This window comes from Filobasidium floriforme (assembly GCF_021052385.1).
Source record: "Filobasidium floriforme strain CBS 6241 chromosome Unknown HD553scaffold_6, whole genome shotgun sequence".
Lineage (NCBI taxonomy): Eukaryota > Fungi > Basidiomycota > Tremellomycetes > Filobasidiales > Filobasidiaceae > Filobasidium > Filobasidium floriforme.
The window spans coordinates 513012-525834 of record NW_025763627.1 but is presented as its reverse complement, the minus strand read 5'-3'; the positions used below and the strand labels follow the sequence as shown (position 1 = coordinate 525834).

The window sequence follows — 12823 nt, the reverse complement described above, 5'->3', positions numbered from 1 at the left end:
TATTATATCGCGCTTCCTTCTAAGAGTCTACAGGTGTACAGTCTCATATGTTCGAAGGAAGAACTTCTGAACTTGGAGAAGGGTCTTGCACAGATACGCAGCTCGAAATCTACCGGCGAAGGGCCATAGTAGTGAACGGGATCAGATATACGAGCGATCTGCGACGAGGTAAACGGGGGCTGTGCGACGAGGTGATGGTCGTGAGCCATAGACAGCGATTCAAACCTGCTGGGGCTGGTAGCCGCTGGTAGTCGCTGGTAGCTGGTAGCTGGTAGCTGGTAGCTGGTAGACCGAGATATACATGTGTACAGATGATCATGTTCCTTGGATAATCTGACTCGAAGCCTTTCTGAATGCATGTCCAACCCGCCCATAATTACTTCCGACTAATCTATGCCGGCATTTCGGAAAGCTTCCGATCGGGCGTCCTCGAAAATGCGGCCTGAAGTTGCCCAAAATCATCGTCAATCGCAATCAGCTACCAGTGAAAGTCGATGGACAAGCTAAGACAATAGCCTGGCGATTTAGACACACCTTGACGACGTACTTTCACCAGACATAGAGGCTCAAGATGACCAAGTGCATCGGTTGTAAAGACAAGGAGGCTTCACGGCTGGAATGCCCGACTTGTAAAAAGTAGGTGGATCGCTTATGGATCATCCGACCTTTAAAGGCTTCTCTATCGCCTTGCTCATGGACATGCCGCCTTTTTCACCAGACTCGGAATTCCTGGGTCCTTCTTCTGCGAGCAGGAGTGCTTCAAGAAGAACTGTGAGCATGACTTGGAGCTCGTTCTTCGTGCGGGCGGCATCAGACTAATCATCTCCCTCTTGATTAGGGGTACGTCGTAAACATTGGAATCCTTGCTCGAGATATCACGCTCAAGGGTATATCACATCGTAACACCTACAGGGCACCCATAAGCAAGTGCACGCTTTTATGCAGTCGCTGGCCGCTGCCAATGCTTCAGCCGTCAGCTCAGGAGTGGATGGTCAGTCTGTTCCTTATTCTTGCTTGGTAACACCTGGCAGCTAGCTAATCTCGAATTTCACCTGCAGCCAAGGGAATACCAACCTCTATGTCGGGATTCAAGTGGACGGGGCCTACACGACCAAAGTACCCTCTGAGCGCTACGCGCGTGGTACCGCCTCACATCGTTCGACCGGACTATGCTGATCACCGTGAGGTTTATTGTCAAGTCCAGAACATTCGAACCCATTATTGAAACGGCTCCGCTTGATCTTGCAGCTCAAGGAGAGTGTATAAGCGAAGCCCGAGGCGCTCACCGAAACAGGGTCTTGAATAGCACCGAAATCGAGGCCATGCGAAAAGTCTGCCGAGTAAGCATAAACATCTCCTTCTGCGTTTGTACAGCTACCCTTTGGCTGCAACTCTGACCTCGATGTGTGATCCATAGCTCACTAGGGAAGTTCTGGATGCCATAGCCGCTCATATTCGACCTGGTGTGACGAGTGACGAGTTGGATGCCATCTGCCATGAAGAGTGCATCAAAAGGGATAGTTATCCGAGCCCATTGAACTACCGATGTTTCCCCAAGAGTGTCTGCATGTAAGCTTCCCGGCTAAACATCCTAGATAGGCTTTGCTGATCCGACTTGCCTCACAGCTCAGTAAATGAAGTGATCTGCCACGTAAGTGCCTGCCGTTTTACTATTCGTCACTCAAGGCGCTCACATCTGTTTCTCTTCAATATAGGGTATCCCTGACCAAAGGCCTCTAGGTACGTCTCTGCGTCCTGTCCGATTGTACTCAGTCCCGCTGATCGGATTCTTATGATCAACCAATAGTCGAAGGAGACATCGTAAATCTGGACGTATCGCTTTGTGAGTTACGACCGTTCGCCGTGGACTCCGTCCCTAAACTTATCGCTTGTCTGTATTCGAACGTCTGACTGTAGATCACGGAGGTAAGCACAATCGTCAAAATGAGAAGAGACAGAAGGTTCAGTCAACTAAACTCGATCACAACTTGCAGGTTTCCATGGAGACGTGAACGCAACCTACCCAGTCGGGCAGGTGAGCGAGGAAGATGCGACCCTTATTGCCACCACAAAAGAGGCTACCGAGAGCGCAATTGCCATGTGCAAGCCCGGTGTGCTGTACAGGGATATTGGAAACAAGATCGAATCGATCGTCAAGCCCAAGGGCTATGGTATCGTCCGACAATATACCGCTCACGGCATCAACCAGCTCGTAAGCCTCGAGGACGAGCTTGAAAAAGGCATGTAGCTGATATTCTTGTGTCTTCCCTGCGAAGTTTCACTGCGCACCTTACCCAGTGCATTATGGAGGATCAAAGACCCCGGGTAAGATGGAGGCTGGTCAGATCTTCACCATCGAGCCCATGATCAACGGTGGTGTCGCATCCCTTGACCACTGGAGAGAGTGAGTCAGGCGAGACGATTCTGACATACCGCGTCGTCTGATGCAAGTACCGTCTACAGCAACTGGACTGCCGTGACAAAAGACGGCAAGAAGAGTGCTCAATTTGAAGAGACCATCCTGTAAGGTCCGAGCTTGACATTATAGCAAACCGTTCCTCTGAGCTAAATGCATGTGTTGTTGTTCTAGAATCACCGAGACTGGCGCCGAAGTCCTGACGAGGCCAGGATCTGTGATCAAGGATGGACGCATCGTCGACCCTGTTAAGGCTTGAGGCATTGTATGCGATTAGAGGATATACATGCAACAGAGTCCCGCCCGTTACTCCGCTTAGATCAGCTCCATGTACCGCTTCATCTCCCAATCCGTTACGGTCTGCTTGAAAACGTCGACCTCGTGGAGCCTGGTTCCTCCAATATGATCGACCGTGCCATCGCTGAATACCTTTCTGGCGATGCTGTCCTTTGCCATGAACCTCTCAGTTGCGGTCTCGAGGGAAGTAGGCAACTTGGGCAAGTTCTCCCTGGTCACTCCCGGTGCCCCGATCGGACCATATGGCAGTTTGAGCTTGTTTTGAATTCCGTAGTGGCCCAGAGCAAAGATGGCAGCAAAGGCCAGAGGGGCGTTCATGTCCGCACCAGGTACTCGGACTTCGAACCTCGTCGCGTAACTGGGAGCACCTGGAGGAGCCAAGATTCGGACCGAAGCCACTCGAGAGTCGTACCCATAAGAACATAGGTTGGGTGCATAGAAGGCCTCTCCTCCAACGAGTCGCTTGTACGAGTTGATCGTAGGGCAAAGTAGGGGCATGACTGAGCAGAATGCACAATACATTCAGCTACCCAAGTAGGCCGAGTTGTGATCGTAAAGCCGCTTACTGTCAGGCAGACCGGTCATGATCCCGGCCAAGAACCACTCTCCGATCTGGGAGAGGTACTTGGTATCTTCAAACAGCGCATCTTTCCGCCCGCCCGCCTTGGCCTCTTCCTCGGTGATGGCAAAGACGTTCTTGCCCGTCTTGGGGTCCTTAAGGGATACGTGAATGTGGCCAGAGCATCCCGGCAGCTGATCAAGAAGTGTCGAGGGTTTGACGATCAGTATGACGCAGTGGAGATGGCCAAGAAGGAGAGCATACTCACATCCGCCCAAGGTTTTGCCATAAAAGTCGGCATGATTCCGTACTTAATTCCCACACTCTTGGCGAGCAATTTGAACAGCACCGCGTTATCGGCCATCCTCCTCGCTTCGGTATAGGCCAAAGCGGTTTCATACACTCCTGGTCCAGTTTCGGTGTCTACGAGCATTAGGTAGGAGTAGGGGTAAGTCGGGCGCATCACATGATGACGCGGATTGCACTCACGGTGACCTTCGATCTCGACACCGAAGGCTTCAGAGGCGTCGAACAGCTCGAGGAAATAGTCCTTGTTCATGGTCGTCCGCAACATCGAGTACCCGTGCACTGCGAGAGAGCAGGCGATGGTCAACAACTGAGTTAAACCGGGATTGCGCTCGAACAGATCGACTTACTACCGGGAGTCAGTGCGTTCAGGTTGACATGCCCCTTCTCGACTACCGAGTGAGCAGTCTCGGAGAATTGGAAGTACTACAATGAAGACGAGTATACCGGTGCATTAGCCTCCTGATATCGATCAGCGGGTTCGAGCGAGACGCTGCTCACCTCAAACTCTGCCCCGGCAAGACATTCCAGCTTCTGCTCCCCCTTCTCGAACCGCCCGACCACCTCGTTCAGGATACTCCTCGCACATGCGATAAGCGGCTTTCCATCCTCGGGATGAGAGAATGATATCAGGAAGAAGGGCACGTTGTTCTCCCAGGGAAGACGACGGTATGTGGAAAGGTCGATCTTGGCGACGATGTCTTGGTACCCGTTGGCCCGATTCGAGATGGAGAGTTCTTTAAAGTAGGGAGTGTCGTGAATATCCCAGCCGCTAGGTATATCAGGCATTCAGGTTATTCAATGAGTATCAACTCGATGAGGAGGTTCGCGTGCCGATGATCTCGCTCACAAGACGACCGAGCAGAATCCAAAGTCGGCATCGGGTTTGGCCGAGCTCATAAACTTCTTCTTGGACACGTATTTCCCTCGAATCACGCCGTCGACATCCACACCTGGAAACATGAAGCATAACGACACGACGGTGAGTACAGTGAATCAAGCCTTGCGATAACGAAAACTGGACTTGCCTCCGACCTTGACCTTGTTGTCATCTTTCAAGAGCTCTGCCAAGTCGGCGTAGGTGATCTTCTTTCCTTCCGACATTATGATAGGCGGGAATGAGTCTCGTGGTATTTCTGATTATGAGCTAGGAGTCCGGGTTCTGAGTAGGGGAGGAGTAGAAGGTTGAGGATATGGATGGATGTGGATGTAGGTCGATATGACATGTGAGAGTGTGTTCTCGCTATCTCTGTGTCTGTGTCCCGGCGTTGTGAACCGATGACGAGCGAGCCTCCCTCCCCGGTTGCGGAAGCAAATATGTCACGAAACGAGAGTCTGTAACCGAGCGCTTGTAGGATATCAAAAGCCTCGTTTGCGTGGGCGATAACGATGATGGTTCGGTGTGCATGATCATATTTGCTCGGAGCTCTATATGATCGATAACATTCACATGTTTGAGTAGACGTACCTACAGTGCCCTGACAGGCCGATGAGGATGTTTCGCGGAACAAATCAGTCCAGGGCCAGCACGATCCTCTTTGATGGTCGCATGATGAAGCGGATACTCGCACACAAATTCATCAACACAGTTTGAATCTGCACTGCTGTCTACGCCCCTTACCAGGAGATGACCCAACGGCGAGATGAGGAGAAGAAGCTAAATCAAAGGAATGCGAAGTAGTGCTGGCAAGTATCAGGCGGACAGAAGCGGTAAGGGTCATCACTTTGAAGCGATGGCGATATCGGAACCGGTGCAGAAGGGGGAGGGTGGTGACCCCCTTTTGATATTAAAGATTCCGCGCTCGTCGACATGCTTAGAGCTGATCGATGTCTTCCTTTGTGTCCGAGTATGGCTAATGAGGATAAATACCGATCGTCTCACTACAGACTTTTCCACCTTGAAGCCTGATTTGCCTTGTTACCTGGCACGCCAAACAAAATACGAAAGCCCTCAATGACCAGACAAAGACAAAACAGAAAACGCTCAAGGGGCGTCTTGGGCCAGTGTGGCGATATGCATTCGGAAATGCAAACATCTGATGTGCCAGCTTCATCGCCTAAACGACAGCGTGTCACGTCTGGTGATGGGACGGAACAGCGCGTAAGCAGGATGCGAGTACCCAAAAACCGAGAGACAAGAGAAGAAGATGGGACGTCATGCACAAGAACGACCCAGGTGGCGGTAGACGCTACCAGATCATAGAGCTTCCACCCTCTGATCCGCTCGACAACGACGTGACAGTCGATGACGCAGTTGGGTCGGAGGACGAATCCCTGAAGACGGGAGGATCGTCCGTTCTCACTGGTGATGCTCGGACGACCCCGGTTGATGCGAGCCTCATGGCGGTTGTCAGCATGACAGGAGACCACAAGCCTGTAGAGACTGCGGACTCAGAACTCACGTCCGGAGACGAGGCTGGGGTACCGAATTCTTTTAACGAGGCGATGGAGCTCACCATTCCTGATTACTCGAGGGCAGAACCCGGAGATGAATGGTGAAATTAATCGTCAACAGAACGCTACCCCTGCCCGGATATGCCCGCAGTCCGGTTACGTTCGTAGGGCAATCACAGGTTCATCAAGAGAAGTTTGATATAGAACCAAGGATGAAATCGAGTTGCTGTACCCCATAGCGTATGAATATAGAACAATATCTTACCAATCCGTGACCTGCCTATCCCCCCTCTGTGTGGTTGTAGCCACACAGTACCTGGAGTGTGCTTGACCGGTAAGGACAACTTGTCGTACGGCGAGACGACCCAACTTCCTTTGTCTCACTGATGCCTTTGGTCAGCTTCCGGTATCAGTGAATATCAACCAGTCGTTTCCTTTGTTCCGATCCTGTATCATCAGCTTACAGATAGTCGTGCTTCTATGCATCAGTACGAGCAGCTCGAGCAGCTCCGAATCTCCGGACTCACCACAGATACAAACCAAACATTCAGCCCTCGAGCGGAAAAGAGGTGTGAAACTCAGAATTCGAGTGCCTGGCAAATACCTGAGCCACCTGGCTAGACCTCCTGAACCGGCAATCAGGAGAAGGCCATCTAAATCGGTTCTCTGCCTTGCCCCACCGGAGCCCAACGGTCCTTACAGGACGCAAGGCGAAGCTCAAAAGGTAGCCGATCTTCGCAACAGAGAGTTTCGAGAGAACCTCGGGCGATTTGGCGATTGGAGAGCCATACTCGCAGAGCCGCTCGAATATGGCGGTGGACCTTGGAGGGTGATCAATACGACCCATGAGTCTGGCGACGAAGACGATTCTGATTCATCCGACGATGAGTCCGAATTTTGCCAGTTCTTAGTCCCGTCTTAGCCCGGATCATTTGCGCATCCCGCTGAGAATGCCGAAAGTGCGGCCTCACGAGATCGCCCAACGTCTACCGCGACCGTTCAGTAGAAGCCCCTATCCCATGCCTCTTGTTGATCCTTCGAAACGATATGTATAGCAATCAAACGTTCTATATAATCTATTGCATGATCCTCAAAGCCCGCATGACAAAATTGGGACAAATACATCCGTGACATCCGAACATTCCTGCTCCCTTCCCACATTCCTGTTCTACTCTCCCTCGGGCCCTAACCTCAGCTTCGATTCGCCTACAACTTGGCCGCCGCTCTAGTTGCCCTTGACGGCGGCCCTCAACTTGCCCTCGTCGAGCTCTTGGTAGTTGAACAGGTTGGTCAAGTTCATGGCTCCAAGGGTGTGGTGAGCACCACCTCCGTTGAAGACGACGACCCTTGCCGCACCGGTCGCTGCAGCACCGGTCGAGTAGGATCCAGAGTTGATAATCAGGTACTCGGCCTTGGCCATCATCGAGAGTTCCTCGACGTCCGTCTCGGCCTCGATAATGTTGAACGGGGCCTTGAGAGGCGAAAGGATCTCCCTCATCCTGTTCTCGCTCTCATTCTCCTTGGACTTTTTCATGAAGACGTTGACGACCACATTGGGCTTTTCCGCCCGGATGATCTCGACGACCTTGGCGACCTTGTCCATCTCCATCATCCACTTCTTCTCCGTCAACGCCTTGTGGTACATGTCACCCCATCGGAAGTGAATGGCGACGTCGTTGCCCTCGGCGGGCGGGCTGTACTGGTCGATAGCGCCTTTCCACCAAGCCATGGAACACTTGGTCCAGCCTCGGGAAATGGTTCGAAAGTCGTTGATGATGATGGTGTCGCATCGGTTGATCTCCCTCATGGCGTAGTCGCTCAAGAGGATCTCGGTAGGGACGGTCGTGCACTTTTTGATGGCCCGCTCGTACGTCTTGTCCAGGATGCCCTGGGCACGGTCCATTCGGCCCTGGAAGGTTCCGGTACCAGGGTCCTCCAACAGGATTTCCATGATATCACAGACCCTTCCGTTCCCCTCGAGCGACAACCCCTTGTTGAGGATGTCGCTCACTCGGTAACCCATCATCTCGGCCGTCTGGGTGATGATTAGCTCGGCATCGAGCAGGTTGGCAATGTTGGCCGTGGCGGTGATGAAACCGAGACTCGATCCAAGTCCCTCCTTGGGGATCCCACCGGCCTTGATGATCTGCAGTTTACGCTTGGTTCGCGGTTTCGTCGGGGCCGTAACCGAGAGCTGGGACTGCGACTGCAAGTCTCGTGCTTGGGCTGACTGCAAGCCGACCTCGGTGACGACGGCGAGTTGGCGGGAGTGGAAGTGGTTCTGGACCATGAGGGTGGCCATCCCGACCAGGACAAGGGCCATGAGGAAGGACTGTTTCGACATCTTGGCTAGGAGTTCTGACATCGGCGAGGGGGGTTGGGTGGTCCGGATCGTAGTGGAAGACAAAAGAGGACGAGATAGGCTGATTTTCAGTTCGACGTAGTTTGCAGGAAAGAGACGGTCAGTCAAACCTACCTATTCTGTTGAACAGCGGTGTAGTTCGACTCGAATAAAGAGATCTGACCCGTCAAGAGCTGGATAATTCGAGAGGTAGATAGGAGCTGTTGACTGCTGGTTTGAACCGAGAAGAAAACGTCTCACCGAGAGCGTCGCGAATTGAACTGGGACGGATCCAGGGGACCCAAAGATGAGGAAAGAGTGCGCGCGCAAGCAAAGTTTGGTATCCCCCCCTCGCGCCAGGAAAGAAGAAGAGAAGGGCAGGGCGGGGGTGAGACACGTCGGGCCCACCACGTGGCCCGCGATCTCTTTCTGATTGATCGCGTCGTCGTCGTTGACCGTGGCGGCTGCGCGGCTGCCGATCCAGGTCCCGAACCTGTCGCGCGCACGCGAGGGAGGCTGGCTGGATCATCAAAACTTTGCTTCCGACGGACCGGTTGCGGTGAGATCTCGAGGTCGCCAGTTCCGGTCGTGCAGACGTTTCGTTTCGGAACCAACGTTGTTTCTCAGCTGATAAACGATCACAAAGTTCCGATTTGCGCTTTATCTGCCACATTGAACTTCTGTTAGGGACGCGATCTTTTTCTTGGGGACGCGATCTTTTTCGGAAGCAAATATTGAGGCATGAGAGGGAGGGGAACTAGAACTTGCGCGCCGGAACCAAATATTACGTGATTTTGCGATTCTTGGCCTGTGTTTGAGACAGCCAAAGTTGTTAGTGACAACTTCTTCAAAATTCGTTTTTTCTGCAGATTCTGGTACATTAGTCATTCAGTATCTCACCCTAGCAAATCCAGGTGATTTGAAGTCATGTTGGAGGTTGAATTTTGACTTGGTAACATGTATCAATTGGGCTTCAAAAAGCGGCGCGCAGATCCGGATGTAAATCTGCTTCCTTGTGCCCTTGTGCCGTCAAAAAATCGCGCCCCTAAGGAAAAAATCGCGTCCCTAACAAAAGTTCCACATTGTCTTTCATTCGCTGCTTGGTGCTTGTTCGCTTAGATGGTACAACATTCTGGATAGTATCTCCGACGGTGATCTGGGCCCATGACACGCTACTTTCTTTCTCTCTTTGTTCGTAATGGATCGACATCTCGCTATGCCTTCTTGACAGCCTCCATAATGTGTTCGACGATCGAAGGATCGCTGATGGTCGACAAGTCTCCGAGCTGGTCTCCCTCGCCAGAAGCCTATTGATAAAAGTAGTCATTTCAGGTCAACGATTGCCCGTAGTCCATCGAGCTTGTGCTGCCCAGACTCACGATCTTTCGAAGAGCTCGCCTAACGATCTTGCCTGATCGGGTCTTGGGCAAGTCTCGGACGATGTACTACAGACGCAGTCTTGCATCAGCTCCTTGTCATGTGTCCCTGTTTCACGGACTGTGACGCTCACAATCTTCTTGGGAGCAGCAAACGGTCCGATGACCTTCCTGACCTGAATCCCCAGTGCCTTCTTCAACTCGGCCTCCTTTTCGGGCGCCTTGCTGTAATCTGACTCTTCCTTCATGCAGACGAAAGCATGAACGGCTTGACCGGTAAGGTCATCGGCAGTTCCGACAACTGCAAGAGCGCGAAGGTTCGATCGGTACTCTGTCAGCTTGAGCCACCTTCTGCTTCCAAAGCCTGATATCAAGCAAGGCTCACCTGCATTCTCAGCCACTCCGCTAAACATCAACAAGGCAGATTCAACCTCTGCCGTGCTCATCCTGTGACCCGACACGTTGATGACATCGTCCACCCTTCCCTTGATCCAGATGTACCCGTCATTATCCCTCGCGGCAGCGTCTCCGTAGAAGAAGTAGCCAGGGTAGGGCTTCATGTAGGTATCGAGGTAACGAGCGTGATCCTTGTACACGGTCCTGGCGAGAGAAGGCCACGGCTTCTTGCACGCCAAAACACCCTCGACATCCCCACCTTCGAGTACGGCACCCGTGTTCGGGTCGAGAATCTCGACGTCGACACCGAAGAAGGGGAACGTCGCCGAACCGGGCTTGGTGGGGGTGACACCAGGGATGGGGGTGACGTGAATGGAACCCGTCTCGGTCATCCAGTAGGTATCGACGATTGTCGCCTTGCCCCGACCGACGTTGTCGTTATACCAGTGCCATGCCTCCGGGTTGATAGGCTCGCCGACGGATCCGATGACACGCAAGGTAGACAAGTTGTGCGTCTTGACGTGTTCCTCTCCAAGTCGTCGCAAGAGACGAATGGCCTGAAAGTTACCCCGACTTCACGGTCAGCGTGGGAGCCCTTGGCATGACATTCGCCTGTCAAGCTGAACTCACAGTAGGCGCGGTATAGAACTGGGTGATCTTGTGCTCATCAACGAAATCCCAGTACCTCCCCGCGTTCGGGTAGACTGGTGTCGATTCGAAAAAGGTTGTCGTCACACCCAAAGCCAAAGGTCCGTAGACAATGTAGGTGTGTCCAGTGATCCAACCGACGTCGGCCATACAGGCGAATCGGTCTTCCGGGTGAACGTCGAACACGTACTTGACGGTCATCAAAGCGCCGAGGATGTAACCTCCGCTAGCGTGGACGACTCCCTTGGGTTTACCCGTCGATCCCGAAGTCTGCCGGCGGGTTCAGCGTCGACAATGTCAGCCAAGTCGATCCCATAAACAAGGATCGTTCAGGCGGGGAACTCACGTAGAGAATGAACAACGGATCCTCGCTGTTCATGATCTCCGGCGCACAGTAAGAAGGCACCTTGGGAGCCTCTTCGTGCCACCAGAAGTCACGACCCTTCTCCATGGGCACCTCGTTACCCGTCCTCTGAAGCACGAGCACCTTCTCGACGAGAGGACACTCCTTGAGAGCAGAGTCGACGATGGCCTTGGTAGCGATCGTCTTGCCACCTCGTTTACCCTCGCTGAGAACAGGAGGTAGATTGGTTTCCGAATCCAAAAGTCAGCTCATGCGATGCGGCGAACGGCTTCGTGGGGGATGTGCACTCACTCGGAAGTGATCAGCACCCGACACTCGCAATCTTGTACTCGGTCTCGTAAGGACTCGGCCGAGAAACCAGCAAAGACGGTCGAGTGGATCGCTCCGATCCTCGCACAAGCCAAGAACGCCGCCGCTGCGTGCCTACGACATCAAATTGGTGTCAGCTACCTCACCTTTTCATACACAAACAAGGTGACAAGCGCGACTCACCAAGTCATGGGCAAATAGATGCTAACGGTATCTCCCTTCTTCACTCCCCACCCTTTCAAGACGTTGGCGATCCTACAAGTTTCTCTCAAGAGCTCGGCATAGCTAATTTCCCTAGCCTGACCGGGCTCGTCGGCTTCGTAGATGATGGCCGTCTTGTCCGGGTTGGCGTAAGCGTGACGGTCGAGGCAGTTGTAGGAGACGTTGAGACCTCCTTCGGGGCTACGAAAGTGAGACAGGAGGAATTGTCAGCGGAAAGTCAATATAAAGACGAGAAGGCCTGACAATACGCACAACCACTGGGTGTCTCCGTTCTCGAATCCACCAGCCCTAACGGTGGTGAACGGCCTGTGCCAGTACAAATTGTCCTCGGCCGCCTTTCTCCACCACTCATCCCCCTGATCCCCCACACTCTTCTTCCACTCTTCCTTCCACCCGTCCAGTCCACCTTGGACAAAAGGCGCTGGGTAGCCGTCTTTGCCCAAGTTTCGCTCGGGGACGGGGAAGGTGGGGACGTGCCCTTCCTCTTGGCCATCGAACGTTCGGTGTGGGTTGTCGGCCTCGGGAGCGGAAGAGGGTTGTTTAGGTGCGTCTGGCATGATTAAAGGGTCGCTGACATGGTTCATGAAGCGCATTCAGAGTCAGGCTACAAGGATCAAGACAGAGTCTGCTGGTTTCGTCATGTACTCACCGACTGGTTAAGCAAGTTGTTTCAGGTGAGCTGCTGGCTACTAGTTCAAGTCAGGAGCGTGGCTAGGTGTAAATGGTTTCTCTGTGTGTGCAGAGGTTGCGTGGTTTTTCAGTACCGAGACGATGAGCACAGGTCAGGTGACGATATTGCTGTCTGTTATATATATGATCGCCCATTCGGTGCATCTGAGCAAAAGGTCATGCAGCCATGACAGCCAAGGAAGGGCATCCACCCATCGTGCCCCGGCTTCTGCTCAGGGTGCTCGCCCTGCTTGCTGCTCACTCTTCCCCCGCGTGGGGCTCACTCGCTGCTGATGATGAATCCCGTTCCAACTGCATCCGCTCGGCCGTCGGTGCGATCGATCATCTCTCGGTCGCAATCGGCCGAGAGTCGACTGCGCGTGACGGCCGATCAGGTCCGTACAGCAGGGGGGAGATGCAGAATGTGAAACCGGACATCCACCGGGTCGTCAAGCCCCGAAACCGTCAGCATCAAACACGATCAAACACGCTAACTCATCATCGACCAAAGGCTACTCAAAGTTGT

At 53.1% G+C, this 12823-nt stretch overlaps 5 protein-coding genes across 5 annotated transcripts; 2 read left to right on the top strand and 3 right to left on the bottom strand.

The window, feature by feature from the left end:
* The first annotated feature begins 315 nt into the window (after positions 1-315).
* HD553DRAFT_307962 (putative methionine aminopeptidase) lies at positions 316-2713 on the top strand. The gene is made up of 14 exons (XM_046179489.1): positions 316-636; positions 719-772; positions 912-991; positions 1059-1181; positions 1249-1340; positions 1418-1569; positions 1627-1651; positions 1716-1740; positions 1808-1843; positions 1918-1926; positions 1995-2212; positions 2277-2404; positions 2464-2523; positions 2591-2713. The coding sequence occupies exons 1-14, from the start codon at positions 572-574 to the stop codon at positions 2673-2675; spliced, it is 1152 nt and encodes a 383-aa protein (XP_046038108.1). The 5' UTR covers positions 316-571; the 3' UTR covers positions 2676-2713.
* HD553DRAFT_307957 (putative glutamine synthetase) lies at positions 2714-4795 on the bottom strand. Its single transcript, XM_046179488.1, has 8 exons — positions 4607-4795; positions 4429-4531; positions 4080-4350; positions 3929-4004; positions 3762-3860; positions 3541-3695; positions 3280-3466; positions 2714-3213 (listed from the first exon to the last, which is right to left on the bottom strand). The coding sequence occupies exons 1-8, from the start codon at positions 4680-4682 to the stop codon at positions 2732-2734; spliced, it is 1449 nt and encodes a 482-aa protein (XP_046038107.1). The 5' UTR covers positions 4683-4795; the 3' UTR covers positions 2714-2731.
* A 940-nt stretch (positions 4796-5735) lies between these two features.
* Positions 5736-6894, top strand: HD553DRAFT_334417 (uncharacterized protein; the record flags this gene model as incomplete). The annotated part of the gene is made up of 4 exons (XM_046182143.1): positions 5736-6073; positions 6286-6306; positions 6373-6384; positions 6462-6894. 4 exons carry the CDS (start codon positions 5736-5738, stop codon positions 6892-6894), a joined length of 804 nt encoding a protein of 267 aa, XP_046038106.1.
* A 113-nt stretch (positions 6895-7007) lies between these two features.
* Positions 7008-8610, bottom strand: HD553DRAFT_307954 (uncharacterized protein). The gene is made up of 2 exons (XM_046179487.1): positions 8449-8610; positions 7008-8395 (listed from the first exon to the last, which is right to left on the bottom strand). The coding sequence occupies exon 2, from the start codon at positions 8335-8337 to the stop codon at positions 7198-7200; it is 1140 nt and encodes a 379-aa protein (XP_046038105.1). The 5' UTR covers positions 8338-8395; positions 8449-8610; the 3' UTR covers positions 7008-7197.
* A 649-nt stretch (positions 8611-9259) lies between these two features.
* Positions 9260-12512, bottom strand: HD553DRAFT_307951 (acetate--CoA ligase). Its single transcript, XM_046179486.1, has 10 exons — positions 12278-12512; positions 11881-12198; positions 11590-11808; positions 11389-11520; positions 11080-11302; positions 10716-11003; positions 10075-10642; positions 9824-9990; positions 9693-9758; positions 9260-9620 (listed from the first exon to the last, which is right to left on the bottom strand). The coding sequence occupies exons 2-10, from the start codon at positions 12183-12185 to the stop codon at positions 9528-9530; spliced, it is 2061 nt and encodes a 686-aa protein (XP_046038104.1). The 5' UTR covers positions 12186-12198; positions 12278-12512; the 3' UTR covers positions 9260-9527.
* Between the last annotated feature and the right edge of the window lie 311 nt (positions 12513-12823).

What these genes read in the sequence shown, in the direction of transcription:
- HD553DRAFT_307957 (XM_046179488.1), bottom strand. Translation starts at nt 4,682, where the DNA reads ATGTCGGAAGGAAAGAAGATCACCTACGCCGACTTGGCAGAGCTCTTG. An exon ending in TTGCCGGGGCAGAGTTTGAG is followed by an intron (nt 4,005 to 4,079) that starts GTGAGCAGCGTC and finishes TCTTCATTGTAG; the next exon opens with TACTTCCAATTCTCCGAGAC. An exon ending in GAACGCACTGACTCCCGGTA is followed by an intron (nt 3,861 to 3,928) that starts GTAAGTCGATCT and finishes GCTCTCTCGCAG; the next exon opens with TGCACGGGTACTCGATGTTG.
- HD553DRAFT_307962 (XM_046179489.1), top strand. Translation starts at nt 572, where the DNA reads ATGACCAAGTGCATCGGTTGTAAAGACAAGGAGGCTTCACGGCTGGAA. An exon ending in ACCGGACTATGCTGATCACC is followed by an intron (nt 1,182 to 1,248) that starts GTGAGGTTTATT and finishes TTGATCTTGCAG; the next exon opens with CTCAAGGAGAGTGTATAAGC. An exon ending in TAAATGAAGTGATCTGCCAC is followed by an intron (nt 1,652 to 1,715) that starts GTAAGTGCCTGC and finishes TCTTCAATATAG; the next exon opens with GGTATCCCTGACCAAAGGCC.
- HD553DRAFT_307954 (XM_046179487.1), bottom strand. Translation starts at nt 8,337, where the DNA reads ATGTCAGAACTCCTAGCCAAGATGTCGAAACAGTCCTTCCTCATGGCC.
- HD553DRAFT_307951 (XM_046179486.1), bottom strand. Translation starts at nt 12,185, where the DNA reads ATGCCAGACGCACCTAAACAACCCTCTTCCGCTCCCGAGGCCGACAAC. An exon ending in AACGGAGACACCCAGTGGTT is followed by an intron (nt 11,809 to 11,880) that starts GTGCGTATTGTC and finishes TCACTTTCGTAG; the next exon opens with CCCCGAAGGAGGTCTCAACG. An exon ending in ATCCGTTGTTCATTCTCTAC is followed by an intron (nt 11,004 to 11,079) that starts GTGAGTTCCCCG and finishes ACCCGCCGGCAG; the next exon opens with ACTTCGGGATCGACGGGTAA.